General features: G+C 65.9%; 1 protein-coding gene across 1 annotated transcript in view; it reads left to right on the top strand.

Moving 5' to 3' along the window:
- RAPGEF3 (Rap guanine nucleotide exchange factor 3) overlaps positions 1-23,692 on the top strand; it is a 55,655-nt gene extending 31,963 nt beyond the window's left edge. Inside the window, exons 5-28 of the mRNA XM_075902088.1 lie at positions 947-1,068; positions 1,640-1,808; positions 2,289-2,373; positions 3,845-3,905; positions 4,395-4,471; positions 4,861-5,007; positions 5,743-5,858; positions 6,249-6,337; positions 6,571-6,649; positions 8,950-9,100; positions 9,499-9,581; positions 10,156-10,195; positions 10,416-10,497; positions 11,416-11,562; positions 13,220-13,317; positions 13,762-13,887; positions 13,975-14,156; positions 14,277-14,367; positions 16,045-16,095; positions 16,636-16,723; positions 17,570-17,634; positions 18,569-18,623; positions 20,245-20,316; positions 21,677-23,692. Coding sequence (XP_075758203.1) covers positions 947-1,068; positions 1,640-1,808; positions 2,289-2,373; positions 3,845-3,905; positions 4,395-4,471; positions 4,861-5,007; positions 5,743-5,858; positions 6,249-6,337; positions 6,571-6,649; positions 8,950-9,100; positions 9,499-9,581; positions 10,156-10,195; positions 10,416-10,497; positions 11,416-11,562; positions 13,220-13,317; positions 13,762-13,887; positions 13,975-14,156; positions 14,277-14,367; positions 16,045-16,095; positions 16,636-16,723; positions 17,570-17,634; positions 18,569-18,623; positions 20,245-20,316; positions 21,677-21,795 — 2,395 coding nt within the window. The 3' untranslated portion in view covers positions 21,796-23,692. The remainder of the gene's footprint in view (positions 1-946; positions 1,069-1,639; positions 1,809-2,288; positions 2,374-3,844; positions 3,906-4,394; positions 4,472-4,860; positions 5,008-5,742; positions 5,859-6,248; positions 6,338-6,570; positions 6,650-8,949; positions 9,101-9,498; positions 9,582-10,155; positions 10,196-10,415; positions 10,498-11,415; positions 11,563-13,219; positions 13,318-13,761; positions 13,888-13,974; positions 14,157-14,276; positions 14,368-16,044; positions 16,096-16,635; positions 16,724-17,569; positions 17,635-18,568; positions 18,624-20,244; positions 20,317-21,676) is intronic.
- The last annotated feature ends 398 nt before the right edge of the window (positions 23,693-24,090 follow it).

Below are 24,090 nucleotides of genomic sequence, written 5' to 3'. Positions count from 1 at the left end.
CCAGTCTGACCCCCACAGCCCTGCCCTTCCAACCCCCGTAGCTCTGCCAGTCTGACCCCCACAGCCCTGCCAGTCTGACCCACACAGCCCTGCCCTTCCAACCCCCATAGCTCTGCCAGTCTTACCCACACAACCCTGCCCTTCTAACCCCCATAGCTTTGCCAGTCTGACCCACACAGCCCTGCCAGTCTGACCCACACAATCTTGTCCTTCCAACCCCCATAGCTCTGCCAGTCTGACCCACACAGCCCTGCCAGTCTGACCCACACAACCCTGTCCTTCTGACCCCCATAGCTCTGCCAGTCTGACCCACACAGCCCTGCCAGTCTGACCCACACAACCCTGTCCTTCTGACTCCCATAGCTCTGCCAGTCTGACCCACACAGCCCTGCCAGTCTGACCCACACAACTCTGTCCTTCCGACCCCCATAGCTCTGCCAGTCTGACCCACACAGCCCTGCCCTTCCAACCCCCATAGCTCTGCCAGTCTTACCCACACAACCCTGCCCTTCCAACCCCCATAGCTCTGCCAGTCTGACCCACACAGCCCTGCCCTTCCAACCCCCATAGCTCTGCCAGTCTGACCCACACAGCCCTGCCCATCCTTCCCACACAGCTGTGCCCTTCCGACCCACAGCCTCTGGTATACCTGCACAGGGTCTCCCCTTCCTGCCCCTCAAGCCTGAACCACTACCCCTGCAATTCTCACCTTGGACCCCCCCCAGCTCTGATGGTGTCCCCTGATCCCTTCCCACAGCCCCCTGCGGTTCCAGGCCTGGGCTTCTCCTACCCCCTATTCCCCTGCCCTGCCCCCGCCCCGAGCTCTGCCCGTCCGGTCCTGCAGCCCCAATATGCCACAAATGCCACACAAAGCCACCCTGCCCTTTTCTCCTGCCTCGCGCCCCAGCCCGGGTTGACCTCGCCCTCTGCTGCCCTTCCCCCGCAGGCAGTGCCTCTCCGGGAAGGAGCTGGTGGACTGGCTGCTCAGCGCGGGGCTCTCGGCCCAAACGCGGGGCCAGGCCATTGGGGTTTGCCAGGTGCTGGTGGATGGAGGAGTCCTGACGCACGGTGAGACCCACGCGGGGAGAGGGGGGAGCCAGGACTCCGGCCACCTCTGTGGCTGGAGAACAGGGGTCTGGCAGGGCAGGCTGGGTATGGTATGGGGGGCAGGGTGTGCCAGGGCCTGGGGGGGGGGGAAGGTTGGAGCAACAGGGGTCTGGCAGGGCAGGTTGGGCTGAGCTGGGGTGCCAGGGCTGGGAACCACATGGGGTTTGTCAGGATGTGATGGGCCAGGACTTGCTGGGGTGGGTTGGCAAGAGCTGAGAGGGTCCCATGGGATGTGTCGGACTTAACACCATTGCCAAGCCCAAGCTCCTTAGCTGGGCTCCATGCTGGGTGCAGGTGCAGGCCTACGTCAGGCTCCTGCCATGACAAGATGAGGGGGCTGCCGCTGCACCCCACGGTGGCACACGCTGGCAGTGCCCGCGTCTCCCTGGCGCCCATTCCTGTCCAGCTCCTGCTGCCCCTGCTCCCCTGGGCTCCCCGCAGCTCGTGAGTTGGGCTGGGCCCTTGGCCAGGCAGGCTCGGGCCCTGCTCCAGGGGTGGCACAGGCTGACGCTGCCCCATGGCTCTGTCCTAGTGAGGCAGGAGTGGCATTTCCAGGACAAGGACGCCCAGTTTTACCGCTTTGCTGAGGGGGAGCTGAGTCCGGAGCCTGGCACCTGGGGCACCGAGGAGCTCCTGGAGGCACTGGCCTTTCTGGCCCAGCTGGGCCCCGATGCGCTGCTCACCATGGCCCTGCGCAAGCCGTGAGTGTCCCACATGGGCCTTATGGATGGGGGGTCTGGGCTGCCCGCCAAGAGCCCGGCCCCCTGGGCCATCCCTCCCCACGGCTGGGCTGCCCGCCAAGAACCCAGCCCCCTGGGCCATCCCTCCCCACGGCTGGGCTGCCCACCCAGATTCGCTGGGTGGGGTGGGCCTGCGCGCTCAGGGAGGATGCTGAGGGCGGGGAGTTGCCCCGCCAGGCTGGGGTACGTGTGGGAGGTCAGTGCCCTCGGTCCCAGAGCCTTGACGCACTGACACCCCCAGACAGCAGCCTGGGAAGGGGGCTCCCAGACCCGACCCCTGGCCTGGCAGGGACCAGGAGCTGCCCTGGCCTGGGGCCATTTCCGAGTTGGGAGGCTGCCCTCATGGGGGGGGGAGGGCAGGGGGTGCCCTCCACGTGGGGCCATGCCTGGCAGGAGGGTCGGGGCCCAGGCCAGCGCCAGGGTAACAGCCTCTCTCCCCAGCCCTGCCCAGCGCACGCAGGACGAGCTGGAGCTTATCTTTGAGGAGCTGCTGCACATCAAAGCTGTGGCCCATCTGTCCCACTCGGTGAGCCCTGGTCCTCCCCTGGCCTTGGCGAACCCCCACGCCACTTCCCCCGCCGGTCCCGCTGCCCCCCACCAGCCCTGCGCCCCTCCCCCCGCCGGTCCCGCTGCCCCCCACCAGCCCTGCGCCCCTCCCCCCGCCGGTCCCGCTGCCCCCCACCAGCCCTGCGCCCCTCCCCCCGCCGGTCCCACTGCCCCCCCCACCAGCCCTGCGCCCCTCCCCCCGCCGGTCCCACTGCCCCCCCCACCAGCCCTGCGCCCCTCCCCCCGCCGGTCCCACTGCCCCCCCCACCAGCCCTGCGCCCCTTCCCCCGCCGGTCCCGCTGCCCCCCACCAGCCCTGCGCCCCTCCCCCGCCGGTCCCGCTGCCCCCCCACCAGCCCTGCGCCCCTCCCCCCGCCGGTCCCGCTGCCCCCCACCAGCCCTGCGCCCCTCCCCCCGCCGGTCCCGCTGCCCCCCACCAGCCCTGCGCCCCTCCCCCCGCCGGTCCCGCTGCCCCCCACCAGCCCTGCGCCCCTCCCCCCGCCGGTCCCGCTGCCCCCCCACCAGCCCTGCGCCCCTCCCCCCGCCGGTCCCACTGCCCCCCACCAGCCCTGCGCCCCTCCCCCCGCCGGTCCCACTGCCCCCCACCAGCCCCTCCCCCCTCACCCCGCCGGTCCTGCTGCCCCCCCCGCCCTGTGCCCCTCCCCCCGCCGGTCCCGCTGTCCCCCCACCATCCCTGCGCCTTTTCCCTCACTGGTCCCGCTGCCCCCCCACCAACCCTGTACCCCTCCCCCTGCCGGTCCCGCTGCCCCCCCACCAGCCCTGCGCCCCTCCCCCCGCCGGTCCCACTGCCCCCCACTAGCCCCTCCCCCCTCTCCCTGCCGGTCCCGCTGCCCCCCCCGCCCTGTGCCCCTCCCCCCGCCGGTTCCGCTGCCCCTCCACCAGCCCTGCGCCCCTCCCCCCACCAGTCCCTGCGCCCCTTCCCCCGCTAGTCCCGCTGCCCTCCCCCACCAGCCCTGTGTCCCTTCCCCTGCTGGTCGCGCTGCCCCCCCCACCAGTCCTTCCCCCGCTAGTCCTTTTGCCCTCCCCCGCCTACCCTGCGCTCCTTCCCCACCCGTCCCCCTGCCCTCCCCCACCAGCCCTGCTCCTCCCTGTGGGCCCCTCCGCCTTTGAACTCCACCCACCCCCATTCCCCTTCTGCCCTTTCCCCACAAGCCATGTTGCCCTCCCCTTCTCCCTGCTCCCTCATGCCACCCGCAGTCCTTCCCCACCCCATCCCTGCTGCCTCCACCCAGCCTTAGCTGGGACACCCGCAGCGGAGCAGCCAGCCCCCTGACTGCCTGTGTGACTCCCAGGCATCTCCTGGGGCCCACTGGGCTCCCGCTCTTCCTCCTGCCCTGCTCTGCCCAGCAGCACGTGGCGCCCCCGCCCACTGGGCGCCTGGCCCATACGCCCCCCGCCCCCAGCGCAGCTAAGGGGTGACTCTCACTGCAGGTGAAGCGGGAGCTGGCGTCCGTGCTGCTGTTTGAGTCGCACCCCAAAGCGGGCACCGTGTGTGAGTATCCGCCTCGCCCCACCGCCCAGGCGCTTCGCCAGTCCAGGGCCTGGTGCACCGCCCTGCCAGCCTGGCGCCCAGCTTCCTCTGACCAGGAAGTTGTGCCCAGGAGACCCCCTTGCCTGGCATCGCCCTGCAGACTGCCCGGCCCCTGGGGGCGCCACAGCAGGGCTCCGTCCCGAGGGCCCCTTTGCCCAGCGACTCTGGGGGGGGGTGCAGGGCAGGGCCTGGCCCTGTGGCTGTTTGCCGGGGTCCCGGGGCAGTTGGGCAGCAATGGCTGGCGGTGCTGGACGTCCCGACCATGCTGCACTGCTCTCACGGCGTGGGGCAGAGCTGGCCAAAGCCCCAGCCCCAAGAGTGCTTGTTCCGTGCCCCCCAGATCTCTGCGCACAGGGCAGCTCCCCTGGAACACACCGTCCTTGGCAGGGCTGCCCCATCGGCTGCCCCATCAGCTGCCCCATCCCCGCACAAACGATGGCTTCTTTGCAGTGTTCAGCCAAGGAGACAAGGGCACCTCGTGGTACATCATCTGGAAGGGCTCAGTGAACGTGGTGACCCATGGCAAGGTAGGTGCTGCCCTGCCCCCCATGCTACCGTGCCCCTGCAGGTGCCTGGCTCCCACCACTGGGACTCAACTGGACCTCCAGGCTCTGCCCCTGCAGGTCCACTGGGCCAAGGGTGACCAGTGAGCGTGAAAAACTGGGATGGGGTGAGTAGAGTTGCCTTTGTAAGACAAAGGCCCAGTATTGGGACAGCTGGTCACCCTAACTCGGCCCCACTACCGGGACAGAACCAGGACCTCCAGGCCCCGTCCCTTGAGGGAACTCAATGGAGGCGGGAGCTGAAGGGCCTGGCCCCTTGGGCCAGCCTGGTGCTCCCCCAGATCCCAGCACCTCCCAGGCTTCCTGCCCCCAGCAGGTGGGTGATGGTGGGGAGTCTCTGGTTTCTCCCCCAGGGCCTGGTGACCACCCTGCACGAGGGGGATGACTTTGGGCAGCTCGCGCTGGTGAACGATGCTCCCCGAGCTGCCACCATCATCCTGCGGGAGGACAACTGCCATTTCCTGCGCGTGGACAAGCGAGACTTCAACCGCATCGTCAAGGTGGGCCTGCCGGAGCGCCCTGCGGCTGCCTCCCAGCTGTCTGACTCGGAAGTGACTCGGCCAGTGCTGTGAGCGGGGAGGGATGTCTGGGCCCCAGGAGTCCTTCGTTAACTCCGAGAGCAGAAGTTACAGCAAAGCCCACGAGGGTCAGGCCAGAACTGAGCCCTCGATAGAGCCAGGCCGGCGCTACTCCCCTCCAGCAACTGGCCCCTCCTCGGGCCTTTCCTCCTGTTCCCGGGCAGATATCGCCTGGCCTCCCCGTCCTCACCGGGCGGGATCTGCTGTCCACAGCCCTGAGATGCTGGGCACCCACTGTCCAGGCAACTGGAGTGGCCATTGCCTTCCCCGCCCAAGCCCCAGGCAGTCACAGCTGGATCTCCCCCGCCCCCGCCACACCCCCACAGCTCACCGGGCATCCAAACTACCCAATGTGCTGCCGTCACCTGCTGCCCTGCTTTGCCCTCAGGGACCCCGGCATCTGCCAAAGCAGAGTCCTGGGGCAGGGCAGCCACGAGCCGGAGCAGATCCCAGCGCAGGGACCAGCAGCCCTGGGGAGGAGTCTGAGGGACCTGGTGCATCTCTTGCCCAGCAAGGGGGTGGAACTCCTGCCCCCATCCCCACTCCACCCCTGAGTCCTTGCCCTGTTCCGGGGCCCGCCCCAGGCCTTGCGCTGCCCAGCCCTGTTGCCCATCTCACGGGAACCCGGTGCAGCAGCATTGACACTGGGTTCTCTAGGACGTCGAGGCCAACACCATGCGCCTGAAGGAGCACGGGAAGGTGGTGCTAGTGCTGGAGAAGAACCTGCAGGGCGGCGGCTCCGGCAGCCCGGCTCCGTCTGCGGGGAGCAGTAGGTACAGCGGCCGAAAGCCTGCCAGGCAGGGCCGGCAGATTGGGTGGTTCTCGCAGCCCCCCACCCCCGCTCCATTGCCGCCTCTGGCAGGGGCCCAGGCTCTGACACAGCAGGGCAGGGAGTTGCAGCGTCTGCTCCCCTGGCCCCAGAATCCACCGAGGGAGGCAGCTGTAGTGCCTGTTGCAAAGGATGCTGGGACATAGCTGAGCTGGGGGCCCCAGCTGCCAGGTGGGGAGCGTGTGTGGGGCTGGCAGCGGCATCTCTGTGCTTGGCTGCCTGGCAGACAGAGGCTCTGCAGGGCCTGGGTGAGCTAGAGCTCGGCCACATGGCTAGGGGAGGAGGCTTTGTAACCCTGGGAGTGCGGCATGCCTGGGTGTGCTCTGTCCTCCAGGTACTCGGTGATGGCTGGGACCCCTGATAAGATCCTGGAGTATTTGCTGGAAGCCATGAGGCTGGATGCAACGTTCTCGGACCCCCTAGGTATGTGGGGGGATGGCGGGAGCAAAGGGGGGTGGCAGGGCTGTGGAGGGATGGTGGGAGTAGGGGGCTGGGATGTCTGGGAGGATTGTGGGGGGCTGGGAATGTGGGAGGGGGGGGCTCAGTGAGATTGTGGAGGGGATGGTCGATGTCTGGGGATTGTTGCTGGGCCCAGAACCGGTGGGTCCTGTCTGGGGCACAGGCACTTTAACTCCTGCGGGGCTTGTGGCTTTCAGATACCTTGATTGGGGATTTCCTGTTGACCTACAAAGTCTTCATGCCAACTGCCCAGCTCTGCAGAGCCCTGCTGCACCAATATCCTTCTGGGGCTGCTGGGACAAGCTCCTCACAGGGCCACTGGGCAGGAGGTGGGTCCTGGGGGCGTCCTCCTGGCCATGGAAGACAGAAACAGGCAGGCTCTGCGGGATCCAGAGAAGCGCGCAAGGGGTGGTGTGGGTGGGAGGGTGGGAGGAGGGTAAGCTTTGTAGCCTGTCTGTGGTGCACTTGAAATGTGAGAGGACTCTTCTGTCTGAACAGACGGGCCCCTACGCCGTGCCCACCGGTCTGGGCCCCTACGCCGTGCCCACCGGTCTGGGCCCCTACGCCGTGCCCACCGGTCTGGGCCCCTACGCCGTGCCCACCGGTCTGGGCCCCTACGCCGTGCCCACCGGTCTGGGCCCCTACGCCGTACCCACCGGTCTGGGCCCCTACGCCGTGCCCACCGGTCTCGGCCCCTACGCCGTGCCCACCGGTCTGGGCCCCTACGCCGTGCCCACCGGTCTCGGCCCCTACGCCGTGCCCACCGGTCTCGGCCCCTACGCCGTGCCCACCGGTCTGGGCCCCTACGCCGTGCCCACCGGTCTGGGCCCCTATGCCGTGCCCACCGGTCTGGGCCCCTACGCCGTACCCACCGGTCTGGGCCCCTACGCCGTACCCACCGGTCTGGGCCCTACGCCGTGCCCACCGGTCTGGACCCCTACGCCATACCCACCAGTCTGGACCCCTACGCCGTGCCCACCGGTCTGGGCCCCTACGCCGTGCCCACCGGTCTGGACCCCTACGCCATACCCACCGGTCTGGACCCCTACGCCGTGCCCACCGGTCTGGACCCCTACGCCATACCCACCGGTCTGGGCCCTCCGCCATACCCACCGGTCTGGACCCCTACGCCGTGCCCACCGGTCTGGACCCCTACGCCATACCCACCGGTCTGGGCCCTCCGCCATACCCACCGGTCTGGACCCCTACGCCATACCCACCGGTCTGGGCCCTCCGCCATACCCACCGGTCTGGACCCCTACGCCATACCCACCGGTCTGGACCCCTACGCCGTGCCCACCGGTCTGGACCCCTACGCCGTGCCCACAGGTCTGGGCCCCTACGCCATGCCCACCGGTCTGGACCCCTACGCCGTGCCCACCGGTCTGGGCCCTACGCCATACCCACCGGTCTGGACCCCTACGCCATACCCACCGGTCTGGGCCCTACGCCATACCCACTGGTCTGGACCCCTACGCCGTGCCCACCGGTCTGGACCCCTACGCCATACCCACCGGTCTGGGCCCTACACCGTGCCCACCGGTCTGGACCCCTACGCCATACCCACCGGTCTGGGCCCCTACGCCGTGTCCACCGGTCTGGGCCCTACGCCGTGTCCACCGGTCTGGGCCCTACGCCATACCCACCGGTCTAGGCCCCTACGCCGTGCCCACCGGTCTGGGCCCTACGCCATACCCACCGGTCTGGGCCCCTACGCCGTGCCCACCGGTCTGGACCCCTACGCCTTGTCTGCCTGTGCCAGGCCTCTATGCCGTGCCTATCGGGCCAGGCCCCTACTCTGTGTCCTCCTGGGCCGGGCCCCTATACTGTGCCCATTGGCCTGGCAGTGCTACAGCCGCCCTCCGCACTGGAGCCCCGGACCTGGGCTTGCTTGGCTGGTCTCAGTGTGTGGCTTATGTCTGCAGTGCCTATTGCATCGCTCAGCGATGTGTGTGCGATGTGGTGGGCAGGCCATACCCTCTGGGCAACCACTGGTGGCTGTGTGTGGGCTGGGGTTGACCCCTACTGGCCGGTACCTGTAACACTGCCCAGCAAGGCAGCTGCCTTAAGTCAGGTAGGCAAAGACCCAACCTGTCCGACCCGAAGAGGGCAGGCAGGGAACAAAGGAGGGAGGTTTTGGGGAAAGGGGCAGTTGCTGGCTGGGAAACAGGAGGGAGTGAGCCTAAGCTGAGGGCTGGAGGTCTAGGGGGGTGATGGACGCCCCTAACCCAAGGATTCTGTAGCGATATCACGTCTGTGCTGTGCTGTGTCCTGGAGCAGCAATAAACCCTCTCTAGTCTCTGGCTGGCGGAGTCTGTTCTTGCTGCTACGGGGCTGCAGGATTTGGGGGACCCCGACTCGGCGTCACAGTGATGGGAGTCACAGCCACCCCGGCACCGGGGAGCACAGGCCGGTGGAGGGAGCAGGCGCCTGGGTGCATTCTTCCCTGCTGTGCTGCTGCCGTTCTCTGGGTGCACTTTGCTGGGCTCGCCTCTCTCTGTGCCCCGCAGGCCTGCGGCCTGTCCCCATTGCTGCCCCAGCACACACTGCCCTAGTGGCTTCCTTGACTGACCCACTTTCCACGCGGAGCCGTCCGAGGGCTCGGCGCAGGAGAAGGCCGTCTACTCCCTCAGCAAGCGGCAGAAGATCCTGAGGCTGGTCAGCCAGTGGGTGCTGCTCTACGGGCACCTGCTGCAGGCCGAGCCCAGCGCCATGACCCTGCTGCAGGTACCGGGGAGCGGGGGGATGCAGGAGGCTGGCGAGCTGAAGGGGACTCACATCCGGGGAGTAACGAGGCTGATCCTGGCCCGGGGGTGGCCGTGCTCTGTCCCTTGCCACCCATGGCCGCCGTCCCTTGCAGCCCACGAGGCAGCAAGTCCATAATCTGGCACCAGGGGTTGCTACCCCAGGGAAGATCAACTGCCCCTTGGCTACTGCACCCTTCTAGCCCCAGGGAGGGACCCAGGCATGTGGCCTTGCTGGGCAGTGGGGGGCACTACTCCACATGGAGCCAACCTCAAATCCCCTCTTCCCGGAGGGATTGCCAGGGCCCTGTGCCGGGTGATCTGAGGGGTCCCAGCACGGTGCAGCCTGGGCCCTGACCAACTAGCGCCTTCGTCCTGCAGAACCTCTCGGACTTTGCGAGCCGGGACCCTGGGCTGTGCAGCTCGCTCCAGGACCAGACGCAGGATCGCCGGAGGCACAGAGCGTGAGTCCCCGCCCAGCCATGGCTGCCAGCTCCCCTCTCCCTGGGCAGGGCTCAGTCCGTGCCTAGACAGACACAACTCCTGCCGCAGCTCTGCAGTGACTGCAGCCAGGCCCGGGCCTCTCACAGGCCTGAGTCCAGTGCTGTGGCCACGGCCGTGGCACGGACGAGTGCCGCACTCCTGGGCCTAGCCCCGGGATGGACATGTGGGCTTATGGGGGGGCAGGGAGTCAAGGGCTCTGCCCGCAGCCCAGGCCAACTGCTAACTCGTGCCTGGCCCAGAGGGAGGCTAAGGGCTCTTGGACTCGCTGGGAGGACAGGCTCTGTGGAAGGGGAAATAAGTCGATATCAGTCAGATCCTCTCCCCATCCAGGTGTCTGGGGTCCCAGCTGAAAAGGGGGGGGCAGGTCAGTGCTCGGGGGCACCCCCCCCCGCTGGCAGTCTGAGCACTTGCAGCTGTCCCCTGTGCTCTGAGCACCATGGTGCCCAGGGGGCCGTGGCTGGGGGTGCAGCTGCTGATTTGTGTCCAGGAGCTGCGGCTCTAGGCTCTCACCCGTGTGTGTCCCTCCTCTTGCAGCTTGGAGAACGGTGGCGGAAGCGCATCTCCGCAGCCCAAGGTACTGACAGAGCAGGGCCCCCAGCAGGCAGGGATGGGCGGGCCCCAAAGGAGAGTGGCCTGACAGGCCCAGGGCGGCTGTGTGGGGCTTTGGAGGCCTGGCTCACCTGAGCTGCCTTATGGGTCTCCCTGGGGAGGCTGCTCCCTGGGGCTGTGAGCATGGAAGATGCCAATGTCTGCTATCCAGCACCCCATATGCCACTCTGCCTTCCCCACCCCAGGTTCGGAGCACAGTGAACTGGTTCAGCACCCTGGAGGATGCTGCGCTGAGTAACAGCTATACCATCGGGGCCCAGGACAAAGGTAGCAGCTCTGCGTCTGTCTGTCACAGAAAGCCTGCTGCGGCAGCTGGGGCACAGACAGACAGACACCTTCTACCTCCACACCACAGAGACAGCTTCCACTGCCTCCCTGCACACACCACGGACAGCCTGCTGCGGCAGCCTGAAGTACAGACAGACAGACACCTTCTACCTCCACACCCCAGAGACAGCTTCCACTGCCTCCCTGCACACCCCACGGACAGCCTGCTGCGGCAGCTGGGGCACAGACAGACAGACACCTTCTACCTCCACACCACAGAGACAGCTTCCACTGCCTCCCTGCACACCCCATGGACAGCCTGCTGCGGCAGCTGGGGCACAGACAGACAGACACCTTCTACCTCCACACCACAGAGACAGCTTCCACTGCCTCCCTGCACACCCCATGGACAGCCCGCTGCCACAGCAGACAGACACCTTCTGCCTCTTCATGTACAACTCCCCCCCCCCCCCCCAACACACACAGACCAAGAGTCCCAGAACTACCTGCAAAATCCAGTGAATTCTTAGGCATCCTCAGAGGCACCATCACCCCTAGTAGGTGCATGCCCCACCCTTTAGACACAGCCACCCTGGTAGAAGTGTGTGGTGCAACCCCTCCCCTCAGATAATCACCCTGTACAGGTGTGGGGTGTAGACCCTCAGACAGTCACCCTGGTAGGTGTGTGGGGTGCAGATCCCCTTACATAGTTGCCCCCAGAGGCAGGGCCCTACTTAGAGCCCATAGGCACTTGCAGTCAAGGCTGGGGCTGTGGGGCCCCAGGGTCTGTCCATGGAGTTCACAGCGGAACGTGCCCCAGATGTTGCTCCCTGCCCGAGGATCCTGGATCCTAGCTGCCCTCCGCTAGCTGGGCCCTGGCCGTGGGGATCTCACTAACGTGCTCCCTGCCTTCCCTAGTGCCCTATGAGGTCTACAGGGCCGACCACTCCTGCCTCACCGTGGTGCTGCCAGTGAACGCCTCCGTGCGGGACGTGCTCCAGGCCCTCGCATGCCAAGAGGGGGAGCATGGCGAGCGCGTGTTGGTCAAGGTCAACTCGGCAGGGGGTGAGTGAGGGGCATGGTGCAGCCTGTCCCTTCCCCCACCCCGCCAACCGCCCCGGGCAGCGTGTCCCGTCCCTTCCCCCACCCCGCCAACCGCCCCGGGCAGCGTGTCCCGTCCCTTCCCCCACCCCGCCAACCGCCCCGGGCAGCGTGTCCCATCCCTTCCCCCACCCCGCCAGCCGCCCCGGGCAGCGTGTCCCGTCCCTTCCCCCACCCCGCCAGCCGCCCCGGGCAGCGTGTCCCGTCCCTTCCCCCACCCCGCCAGCCGCCCCGGGCAGCGTGTCCCGTCCCTTCCCCCACCCCGCCAACCGCCCCGGGCAGCGTGTCCCGTCCCTTCCCCCACCCTGCCAGCCGCCCCGGGCAGCGTGTCCCGTCCCTTCCCCCACCCCCCCAGCCGCCCCGGGCAGCGTGTCCCGTCCCTTCCCCCACCCCGCCAGCCGCCCCGGGCAGCGTGTCCCGTCCCTTCCCCCACCCCGCCAGCCGCCCCGGGCAGCGTGTCCCGTCCCTTCCCCCACCCCGCCAGCCGCCCCGGGCAGCGTGTCCCGTCCCTTCCCCCACCCCGCCAGCCGCCCCGGGCAGCGTGTCCCGTCCCTTCCCCCACCCCGCCAGCCGCCCCGGGCAGCGTGTCCCGTCCCTTTCCCCACCCCGCCAGCCGCCCCGGGCAGCGTGTCCCGTCCCTTCCCCCACCCCGCCAGCCGCCCCGGGCAGCGTGTCCCGTCCCTTCCCCCACCCTGCCAGCCGCCCCGGGCAGCGTGTCCCGTCCCTTCCCCCACCCCGCCAGCCGCCCCGGGCAGCGTGTCCCATCCCTTCCCCCACCCTGCCAGCCGCCCCGGGCAGCGTGTCCCATCCCTTCCCCCACCCTGCCAGCCGCCCCGGGCAGCGTGTCCCGTCCCTTCCCCCACCCCGCCAGCCGCCCCGGGCAGCGTGTCCCGTCCCTTCCCCCACCCCGCCAGCCGCCCCGGGCAGCGTGTCCCGTCCCTTCCCCCACCTGATGGCCTGTTCTCCTGCTTGATCCCTTTTCTGTAGTGATGAAGCCCCAACGCCAACCCCCCCCCCCACACACACCCTACCTCTGCCCCTCTCTGCTGCCATCAAAGCTAAGAGTGTTTCCTCCAGGCTCACCCTGCCCATCCCGACCCAGAGGGGGTGATGCTGTTTAGTGGCAGCAGCTGCTCCTGCTCCAGCCTGGCCTGGGCACTGCACCGTGCTTCATGGGCAGACCTGTGGCCAGGGCCTAGCTGATCTGTGTGTGCAGAGACCTCCCAGCCCCACACGCACTCCCAGCCCCACTCCCAGCCCTTCCCAGTGCTGTGCCCACTCCCAGCACCATGCCCATTCCCCGCCTCAGCCTGCCCCGGCCGAGATGGAAAGAGTGGGGTGCCCCATGCTGCAGCCAGCGTGGGCGCTGGTGCACAGCTGGGATGCACAATCATTGCGTGGCACAGCTGGCGTGGCTCAGCACCCGCTCTGGGAGCAATGGGGGTTGCTACTAGTCTGTGAAGTCACTTGGGGAAAGGGGGATGCTGCTCTGCCCAGCCTGGGACTGGCCCTCGTGTCCCGTGTGCCCCAGACACTGGCCCTCGGCCCCTGGCCCTGCTGGCCGGGGCATGCACCCGGTGACCATGCCGGGAGCAGCTCTGCCACTGGCTCTCTCCAACAGATAAAGCGGGGCTGCCGATGGACACTGTCGGCGTGTACACGTCCCTGGGCCTGAACGAGAGACTCTTTGTGGTGGATGTGCAGGAGCTGCCCACGCTGGTGAGGGCTGGGTGAGGAGAGCAGAGGCAGGGTGGGCCTTGTGCCCTCTCATTGCCGAGGGCGGGAGACCCCCCCAGCTCTGGGACCCCAAGACAGCTGGTCCAGCACATACCCACCAAGGCGCTGCTGCCTGTGGCCAGAGACACTCCGAGCTGGGATCTGGTCGGTGTGGGACGAGGAGCCCCCAGGCTCAGCATGGCACCACACAGTGCCTGGCCAGCAGTGCCTCTGCCCAGTTGCCACCCTCTGCTCCCAGCGACAGGAGCTGCTTCCTGGCCTGTGGCATGGCCGGCTTGGGGTCAGGCCCCCATGGCCATCCTGCCTGGGCGTTTGTGGCCACCTAAGATCTCCTGCTGAGTTGGCAGGGCTCCCGCTCAAGGCTGCGGGCCCTGCCCACTGGCCACGCAGAGCATCCCGGGTGATGCTCTCTCCTTCTCTTCCCAGACCCCTCATCACGAGCAGCTGGGGCCCACCGCCGGCTCCTCAGAGGTCCTGGATCTCATCAGCTCCAAGGACTTGGCCAGTCAGCTGACGGATTACGACTGGAACCTCTTCATCAGTGTCCACCAGGTAACGGGCGGTGCCGGAGCGGTACGTCTGGGTCAGACGCAGGCTGTGGGCCAGGGCAGGGCTGAACTCCAGCCTTGTGTTTTGAAGGTGGAGCTGATCTATTACATCTTTGGGCAGCAGACGTTTCCCAGCGTGACCACGGCCAACCTGGAGCGTCTCATGCGTCGCTTCAACGAGCTGCAGTACTGGATCGCCACCGAGCTCTGCCTCTGCGCGGAGCCGGCCAGGCGGACCCAGCTGCTCAGGAAGTTCATCAAGCTGGCTGCACAGTGAGTGATTTGCAATAAGCGGAGCCAGCCCGCGTCATGGGGACAGCCTGCCAATGGGCCCTGCCGGGCCATCCAGGCCAGCAGCGGCACCCGCCCTGAGTAACTGTCTCTTCATTTCAGTCTCAAGGAGCAGAAGAACCTGAATTCCTTCTTCGCGGTGATGTTTGGCCTGAGCAACACGGCCGTGAGTCGCCTCGCCAAGACCTGGGAGGTACAGCCCAAAACACAGCCCTGCCGCCCCGGGTCAGCCCAGCTGGGGAACGCCCCCCAGGCCCAGGGACCAGCACCCATGGTAAATCAGCATCTCCCTGCTGGGCCCTGACAAGCAGAGGAAGAGCCAATGGGCATGTCCAGCTCGCCAGGCCGCTGGGGTGAGACGTCAAGCCAAGACGTAGGACACGGGAAATGACAGCCTGGCCCTCGGCTCCTGACTGCCTAGTGAGAGCCCAGCTCTGGCGATGGGCGCAGAGCGAAACTCTGCCCTCGGTCACACTGAGCGGAGGGGCAAGGACCAAAACACTGGTTATAGGCCAGGGCCCAGTGACACCGAGTGGGAACCAGAACCCAGGGCCCACAGACACCGAGCGCGAACCAGAACCCAGGGCCCACAGACACCGAGCGCTGGGTGGGAACCAGAACCCAGGGCCCACAGACACCGAGCGCTGGGCGGGAACCAGAACCCAGGGCCCAGAGACACCGAGCGCCAGGCAGGAACCAGAACCCAGGGCCCAGAGACACCGAGCGCTGGGCGGGAACCAGAACCCAGGGCCCAGAGACGCCGAGCGCTGGGCGGGAACCAGAACCCAGGGCCCAGAGACACCGAGCGCTGGGCGGGAACCAGAACCCAGGGCCCAGAGACACCGAGCGCCAGGCAGGAACCAGAACCCAGGGCCCAGAAACACCAAGCGCTGGGCGGGAACCAGAACCCAGGGCCCAGAGACACCGAGCGCTGGGCGGGAACCAGAACCCAGGGCCCAGAGACACCGAGCGCCAGGCAGGAACCAGAACCCAGGGCCCAGAAACACCAAGCGCTGGGCGGGAACCAGAACCCAGGGCCCAGAGACACCGAGCGCTGGGCGGGAACCAGAACTCAGGGCCCAGAGACACCGAGCGCTGGGTGGGAACCAGAACCCAGGGCCCAGAGACACCGAGTGCTGGGCGGGAACCAGAACCCAGGACCCATAAACACCGAGCGCTGGGCGGGAACCAGAACCCAGGGCCCAGAGACACCGAGCGCCAGGGGGGAACCTGGACCCAGGGCCCAGTGACACCGAGCGCCGGGTGGGATCCAGAACCCAGGGCCCAGTGACACCGAGCGCCGGGTGGGATCCAGAACCCAGGGCTGGGTGACACTGAGCCACGAGTGGGAACCAAAACTCCAGGAAATTTTGGGCACATTTGGATCTGGCTTCCAAACCCATTTCTAATGCTGCTCAGCCATGGGCTCTAGGGGTTCATTCGAGTGATGTGGCTACAGTCCCGGTGGGGCTCCCCCTCTCACTTCCCTCCATGTCGTCTGGTTCAGATCCAGATCCATCTTCACTCCCTTCCCTAAGGCCTGTGTCCCTGCCAAAGCAGCTGCAGCCCAGTGCTGGCTGAAACAATCCCAGTGTCTAGTTTCCGGGCCAAGGCCTGGGCCTGCCTTCCTCATGTCCAGAGCCCCTATGGGAATGGGGGGCAGTTCTGGGACCAGGGCCTGGCTGGCAGGGGCTGAGGGGAGCCAGCCTCCAAGCAGCGCCCATCCTGGAAGAGGCTCTGAGAACGTGCGCGGCTGTGATGGAGGATGATCAGGGCTGGGGTGCAGTGGAGCAGCGGGGTCCTGACGCAGGGGGTGGAGGATTCTCCCGGGGCTTGGGGGGCAGGCTCACCCGCTCTCTCTCTCACACAGAGGCTGCCGCACAAAACCAGGAAGCTGCACTCGGCACTGGAGCGGATGCTGGTAAGTTTGTTCCTTTGCCGGCCCCTTCGCCTCCCCGGCTGACTCCTGGAGTAGGCGGGACACCTCCAGGCAAAGTCCCATCGCCCAGCCCAGGTGTTAAGCCCTGCTGGGCTGGGCTGGCCAGTGCCCAGGGGAGGGGCCTGTGGGCGGGACGTAGTGCAGGTGAAGTAAGAAGGGGCACCCCCATCTGGGCTGCATGCCCAGGCAGCGGTAAAGGCTCTGGCTCCAGCACCGCAGGAGAATCCCCTACTCACTGGCGACTCCAGATATTCTGGGTGTGAGCTGGGGCGCTGGCTTCAATGTCATCTGGGTGAGGACTTTCTGCCTCCCTAAATCCCCCGCAGCATCCACTGGCTGCCCTTCCAGCCCGGAGCCACTGCAAACAGGCCTGTGCTCCCCCAGCAGCGCGAGGTGACCCTCCATCTGGGGCTCTTTCAGGCTGCCAGGCTGAACTCTGCCGGCTGGGGACCTGGCCTGGCAAAGGCACCACCCTGGGGCCCAGAAAACAGCCGCTGCTCTGAAACCCTCTTCTCCTTCCAGGACCCCTCATGGAATCACAGAGTCTATAGACTGGCCGTCGCCAAGCTGAGCCCACCCATCATCCCCTTCATACCCCTCCTGCTCAAAGGTACGGAGCAGCTGGGAGCAGAGGGGCTGGGCAGTAACTCTGTGCCCAGGTTTGCTGGGACTCCAGCCCAGCACCAGGTCCCCTTTTCCCCAGGGAGGTCGGTTCCCCTGGGCATTAATGCCCGGAGAGGGCAGGCCGTGGGGTCCGGCTGGGTCCAGGCACCTGCCCTGAGGAAACCCTGGGGACTCCCCACTTGGCAGGGCCCCATGGCTACTGAAGGGGCAGCACAGTGGCTATATCTACACTGCGCTGGTTTTGTGCAAGAAATATGCAAATGAGGCTAAGCGTGGAATATCGCCGAGCTTCATTTGCATAATTAATGAGCGGCCGCTTTTTGCGTAAAAGCCTCTTGCTCAAAAAGCGGCCGCTCATTAATTACGCAAATGAGGCTCAGCGATGTTCCACGCTTAACCTCATTTGCATATTTCTTGCACAAAACCAGCGCAGTGTAGACATAGCCAGTGACACAGCCTGTCCCATGGGGCTGGGGTCCTTCCTGTGGGGTCAGGGCTCCATCCTGTGGGGTTGAGGGGCCCAGGGTTCCTTCCTGTGGTGTCAGGACTCCATCTGTGGGGTTGAGGGGCTTGGGCTCCATTCTGTGGGGTTGCTGTTGGGCTACTTTTTGGGGGCATTCTGAACCCACACCTCCATTACTGCCCTGCCAGACAGAGGAACATTGGCAGGATGGGCTCAGCACAGGCTCAGGGGCAGCAGCCACCAGCTGCAGAGCCCAGCTGTGGGGTTCGAACTCCCGTGTCTGCTGATGGTCTGGCCCCTAACCTGGCCCCTGTGGCAGGAAGCTGCACCACGGGGGCTGGGCACTGACTCCAAGGTGTCTCTTTGCAGACCTGACCTTCATCCACGAGGGCAACCGCACGCTCACAGAGAACCTCATCAACTTCGAGAAGATGGTGAGTCAGGTGGAGCCTTTCCCCAGCCCCATCCCTTGCAAAGAGACGTGCTGCCCCAAGCAAAGGCATTGGGAGGCGGAGCCTGTCCCCCTTCAGCCCCGCCCCCCGCAAAGTGACGTGCTGCCCCAAGCAAAGGCATTGGGAGGCGGAGCCTGTCCCCCTTCAGCCCCGCCCCCCGCAAAGTGACGTGCTGCCCCAAGCAAAGGCATTGGGAGGCGGAGCCTGTCCCCCTTCAGCCCTGCCCCCCGCAAAGTGACGTGCTGCCCCAAGCAAAGGCATTGGGAGGCGGAGCCTGTCCCCCTTCAGCCCCGCCCCCCGCAAAGAGACGTGCTGCCCCAAGCAAAGGCATTGGGAGGCGGAGCCTGTCCCCCTTCAGCCCCGCCCGTCGCAAAGAGACGTGTTGCCCGCAGGCGAAGGCATTTGGGGCTCCCCAGCAGACAGCTCCGAGACCTGTTTCTCCAGGGAGGAAGCTGCACTGCAATGGGGATCCAGGGGTCCTAGCTCCTGGCCATGTGCTCAGACCGCCCAGCCGGCTCTGGCTCACAGCTCTGCTGAGAGTGCCCATGCACAGGAGCTGGACAGGGCTATCTGGGCCGTTCCCTTCACCCACCACAGGGAAGCACTCCCCGTCTGCAGCTGCTCTGCCCCATGGCAGTGCCCCAGCCGGGCATGGCTGGCTCCACCTGCCCCTCCTGCAGTGCCACCAAGCTGAGCAGAGGAGCTGCCCGTCGCAGTGCCTCCCCAGTCCATAGGCTTGTGGCTGCTTAGCACGTGGCCCTTTGCTGGGGGTGTCTGTATGACGGACGTGGGCATGTGCTGGGCAAGGCTTCCAGAGTGGGAGAAGAGGGGAGCCTGTGAGGATGTGGCCTGCAAGGAGCTGGGGTGTGGCCGTGCCATGCTGGTTGGTCAGTGAGTGACCCTGTCCTTCCTGCAGCGAATGATGGCCAAGGCCGTACGCATCATCCACCACTGCCAGAGCCACACGCATGGTGAGTGCGCACGGGGCCTGTGGGCAGGACAGCTCCCAGCCCTGGGAAAGCCGTGCTCCAGGGCCGTGGCGGGCAGCACCTCCCCTGGGAACCCACCTCCAGTGCTGGGCTCCGCCAGCCAGGGCAGCCCAGAGGGATCAGGAGGAGAGGGTACTGGGGCAGGGGGGTGGAAGGGCACCTAGCAGGGAGATGTTGGCAGATGGGGGCATTGGAGCAGGAGGGCTGGGAGGAAAAGGGGCGCATGTGTTGTGATGCTTTCTGGGAGCGCCCAAGACTGTGAGGCACCATGTCTGTACCTGCCAGAGTCAGCTCCCTGGCTCCACCCGCCATGGGCCACGCAGGCCCTGCTCTCTCTCTCCAGCTCAGTGACCCCTCAGGTGTCCCCGAGGCTTGTGGGACACTCCCCGGAGCAGGTCCCCAGCTTATGCCTTGCACCTGGGGGGCCTCCCCTCACTCAGCTCCTAGCACTTGGACAGTGCGTCCTACAAACAAGTCAGAGGCCATTTAAGGAAGAACAGAGGACAGCCTGGAGGCAAAGGGTTACGTTAAAGTGAGGACGCTAACCCCCCTCCTGAAGGTTAGCTCACCCAGCGTCCCCCTTTGAGTGGGATCCTCCATCCATAGGGCAGCTTGTGCCGGGGGACCTGCACCCCCCGATACAGTCCCAGCCCTCCATTGTCTTCTCTTGGGAGCAGGGTGCACCCCTCCCTGCTGTGCGCTTCCGGGCTAGAATCGCCCTGGGGCTTTGCAAGCCCTTGATCAGCATTTTGCTAGGACTCTGAGGAGGTGTCCAGTGTCCAGGGCTCACTTTCCACACAGCCGGCTGGGCGTCTGCTGCCAGCGGAAATGAGGGATGTTGCATTTCAATTATTGGCTAATGGAATAGTCAGTGCAATTTGCATCGACTATTCGATTGGTCGATAAGGGCACTTGAAAGGCGAAAGCGCTGCGGGGAGCATGGAGCTCGCTGGTCCTGGAGCGCCGCATGGAGCCCGGGGTCAGCTGGGGACTTTCCACACAGCGTTTCAAAGTAGCAGCAGCACATGGAGCCCATCTTCTGCTGACCTTGGGCTCCACGCAGTGCTGCTGCTTTGTAGCACCCCTCCTTTGAAGCAGGGGTGTGTAGGGGGAACAGGGGCCCAGGCAGGCAGAGGTTGTGGGAGGGACGTATAGGAGAGCAGAGGCCCATGCAGGCAGAGGTTGGGGGAGGGGGCGTATAGGGCAGCAGGGGCCCAGGCAGGCAGAGGTTGTGGGAGGGGCGTATAGGGGAGCAGAGGCCCAGGCAGGCAGAGGTTGGGGGAGGGGCGTATAAGGGAGCAGGGGGCCCAGGCAGGCAGAGGTTGGGGGAGGGGCGTGTAGGGGAGCAGGGGGCCGAGACAGGCAGAGGTTGGGGGAGGGGCGTATAGGGGAGCAGGGGCCCAGGCAGGCAGAGGTTGGGGGAGGGGTGTATGGGGGGGAGGGGCGTATGGGGGAGCAGGGGCCCAGGCAGGCAGAGGTTGGGGGAGGGGCGTGTAGGGTAGCTGGGGCCCAGGCAGGCCGAGGTTGGGGGAGGGGCGTGTAGAGGGGCAAGGAAGCCCATGCTTGTGAGTTCCTGACATCTGGTTCTGTTCTCCCCTCCTAGCTCCCATCTCGCCGCTGCGGAGTCGTGCCCCCCATGTGCTGGAGGACCCCCAGGCCCTGCGGATCTCCACCTGTATGGAGCCCCACCTTTCTTACCGTGCCTTAGCCTATGGGAGGGATGAGTTGGAACATGGGGGTGGGGGAGGCTAGGCCAGTGCTACCCCTTCCCCATTCATGGCTAGTCATACCCCTCCGCTGCGCGGTCCATCTCTGCCAGCACCAGCCATGCCCAGACCCCGTGTGGGCATGGCCTACTCCCTGCCATCCCCTGGGGTCTTCCCCCGACATCTGTGCTAGGGAGAGCATGTCAGGCCCGGGGTGGGAGCGTGAGCAGAGGCCTGCCTGCTCACCCACAGCAGCTGGGGCAGATTCTGGGGTGCTCCTGCCTCTGGCCATAGCTGGGGAGCATGGCCAGCCCCTGAGCAGGGCTAGTTGTGTTCTCACAGCCCACCCTGGCACAGGAGGGCACATCAAAAGGTTTCCAAGTCCCCTCCAGCCGGGGACCGCCTCCTGCCCTCCACTCACAGAAGACTCCCTCCGCCCTCGTCCCTGCACTCCCGACCCGTCGTCTTCCTGCAGCATCAGCCAAGGGCCAGCGGGAGCTGAGTCTGCCACCTTGCCAGCATGGCCCCCTTGTGCCGAGTCATGGCAGGGGAGAGCAGCGACCCCATCACAGCTGGCAGCACCTGCCTGCCTGCCCCGGAGATGCCCCCTCTGTGCACGCAGGAGCAGCCCTGCCCTTCCCTCTGGCTCACTGGCAGGTCCCAGGGTGAAAGCGCTGCAGTAAAGGAGCTTGCCAGTCCTGCCTGGTGGGGAGGAGCTAGACGCTACCAGGGCAGCTTGGGGGCCTAGCCTGAGGCTGCCTCCCCTGCTGCTCTGAGGGCCTAGCCCCTGTGCAGTAGTGACCTGTTCTGCCTGACTGCAGCCCACGTCCCCACCTGACTCAGCCCACGAGGGGCCGGGGCAGTGCCTGGAACCCGGCCGCCATTCAGCCGCCTCGTCCCCTCTGCCCTCCCCAGTGGGCCTGCTGGGCTGGGCTGGGTTGAGCCTGGATAAGGAAGGCAGGGATCCAGCTTCCAGTGGCTTCTGCCACGGCCTCGCCTGGGACCTTGGGCCTGTCCTGAGCCGTCCGTCAGGTGGGGACCCTCACAGGATCTCCTGTGCTCGTCCCAGCCCAAAGGCTGCCCCCCCCTGCCTTTCCCATGGTCACTCATGGGGTGCTCCTGTGAGCCTGGCGTTGCGTTGCCTCCGTGCACAGCCCAGCCCTGCCGAGGGCAGAGTCCAACAGAGCCAGGCACAAGCTGCACTTCCAGCTGCCTGCCCCATCCCTGCTTACCCAGCACTGGGCCCTAGAGCTCTGTGTCAAGGCCTGGGCTGAGCTGGGGGCTTTAGACAAGAGCGTCTCCCCTCTGATCTGGGGCTCTCTCCGGCAGGCTCTGAGCTGTCCCTGAGCGGACGGAGTCCTGTCTCCACCTGGGCCTACCTCCAGCACCTGAAAGTGATCGACAACCAGAAGGAGCTGTCGCGGCTGTCGCGGGACCTTGAGTCCTGACACACAGGACCAGGGGCAGAGCAGGAGGAGCCAGGCTAGGACCTCCAAGGGGCACGCTCCCCACCCGCACAGTGCCCCTGCCTGGCTGCACGCGGCAGCTGTCTCTCCACCTCCCGGGCGAGGGCTGGCCACTGCCCCCACTGCTTCCAGACTGCCTGCCCAGCCAGGACCAGGGCTCCCTTGGGCTGCTGTGCTGCTTCTCTCGGACGTGGAGCTGGCTGGCCAGAGCCCGGAGCAGTGATGGGCCAGCCCCAATGGCGGCTTTCAGCTCATGCAACTTCTGTTCGGAGGAGAGACAGGAAGGGGCTGGGCCGGATGCTCTGACTTTACTCACTGCTTCCAGGAGAAGTGGTTTGTACCCAGGGATGTTTCCCTTCCTGGTCCTGCAGCAGCATCTCCAGCCTGGACCTGCCAAGGAGAGAAGGCAGCTTCTCTGCTCTGGTGCCTCCTGCACTCCCTGCACCATGAAGGGGACAGCGCCAGGCACAACGGATCTGGCCCCTGGCTATAGTGCCCACGGCTGGACCTGTCAGGGTGAGGCGGGGGGTTAGCTTGCGCCTCCCACAGTTCCCCTGCTGACAAGGCGCCAGCCCCCGTAAGCCGGCGGAGCAAAAATCTCTTCAGGCCTGGGCTGTCCTGGCCTAGCTTAGCCCGTGCTGGAGAGCCGAAGGCTAGTGTAAACATGGGGTAAAGGGTGCCAGGCCCTGCCCAGCTGAGCCGACCAGCGACTAACAGGTGGTGGGTTCAGGAGAGGGCCCACTGGAAGTAAGAGCTGGCGAGCTCCAGGCTGGGGGAGGGGGTGGATGGTCCTCCACTGCCAAGACAAGGCTGGATCAAAACTTCCTCTTTCCAAGAGCTGGAAATAAAAAGCTCCTTCCCCAGCAGCTGCAGAGACAGGATTTCTGGGCACGCAGCTCGCTGCCGGCCAGGGCAGGGCAGGCCTAGCCCAGCAGTGCCCCTTCCGGTGGGGGGTGTATGGTATTGGGTCCCACTGCTGAGGGGCCTGGCCAACGTCACTCATGTCCGTTGCCTGCGCATCAAGGCTTCATCCATGTGAGTGAGAAGCGGCTCAGCCCAAAGGCCTGGGGCGCTGGGGCAGCACTGGCCTGACAAGTTGAATGCTGTTCTTGCCCCAGGGGTCGGTGGGTGCATGCTCATACCTCTGCCTTGCAGCACAGCCTGCAGTGGGGCAGCTGGCTGGGTATCGGGTAGAGACAGCCGGAGGTGTCCCATGGGCCTGCTGCAGCGGGAACAGTACTTGGCATATAACGCCTGCCTCAGCTCTGTTGCCCTGCAGCACGTAGGCAGTGGGTTGGCCACAGATAGCGTGGGCCTCCCGGGCTGGGTAAAGGCCTAGGGCCCCCAAGCTCATTAGCCTGAAGCTCAGAGAGAGCCTGGCTGCATGGGAGACCCCCAGTGCAGGTGCGTCTGCACAACATGGAGCTCTCGTCACCCTCCTCACTGTCCAGGCCCCCCTCCCTGCTGGGGGAGCAGCTTGCTGGGGTCTGATGGAGCAGTGGGGTGGGGGTTGGGTGGCTGGCACACAGACTGTGCTGGAGAGGACAAGGCTGGGCCTGTGCACAGACATGGGCTGGTCTCTGGTCAGTGCCCTGAATTGAAGGGACTTTCGCTGGCACTCCCAGAGGACGTCTGCTGGTACCGAGAGACTCCAGTTTGGCAGCAGTGAAGTAACCCCACTCCCCCCTGAACGCAGCTCCTGGGGCTGCCCATAGCTGGAGGCCCCTCCCCCCCCCCAGCCTGGCCCTGCGGACATGTCAGATACATGGGGAGAAGGGGAGTGAGACCTCGTGGGAAAACTCTCCTGGCAGCTCTGCCACTGTCACGCTGGAAGCAGGCTGTGCACAGGTGCCCTATCCCCATTCAAGACCCACTCCACTTCCCTACTTTCTGGCTACGTCTACACTGGCATGATTTTCCGAAAATGCTTTTAACGGAAAAGTTTTCCGTTAAAAGCATTTTCGGAAAAATCACGTCTAGATTGGCAGGATGCTTTTCCACAAAAGCACTTTTTGCGGAAAAGCTTCCGTGGCCAATCTAGACGTGGTTTTCTGCAAAAAAGCCCCAATTGCCATTTTCGCGATCGGGGCTTTTTTGCAGAAAACACTACTGTGCTGTCTACACTGGCACTTTTGCGCAAAAGTCTTTTGGAGCAGCAAAAGTATTTCCGGAAAAGCACTGATGATTTTACAGGAGATCGTCAGTGCTTTTCCGGAAATTCAAGTGGCCAGTGTAGACAGCTGGCAAGTTTTTCTGCAAAATCGAATGATTTTGCAG

Source organism: Pelodiscus sinensis, chromosome 19, assembly GCF_049634645.1.
Source record: "Pelodiscus sinensis isolate JC-2024 chromosome 19, ASM4963464v1, whole genome shotgun sequence".
Lineage (NCBI taxonomy): Eukaryota > Metazoa > Chordata > Testudines > Trionychidae > Pelodiscus > Pelodiscus sinensis.
The sequence above is the reverse complement of the archived record's forward strand: the minus strand, read 5'-3'. Positions and strand labels throughout refer to the sequence as shown.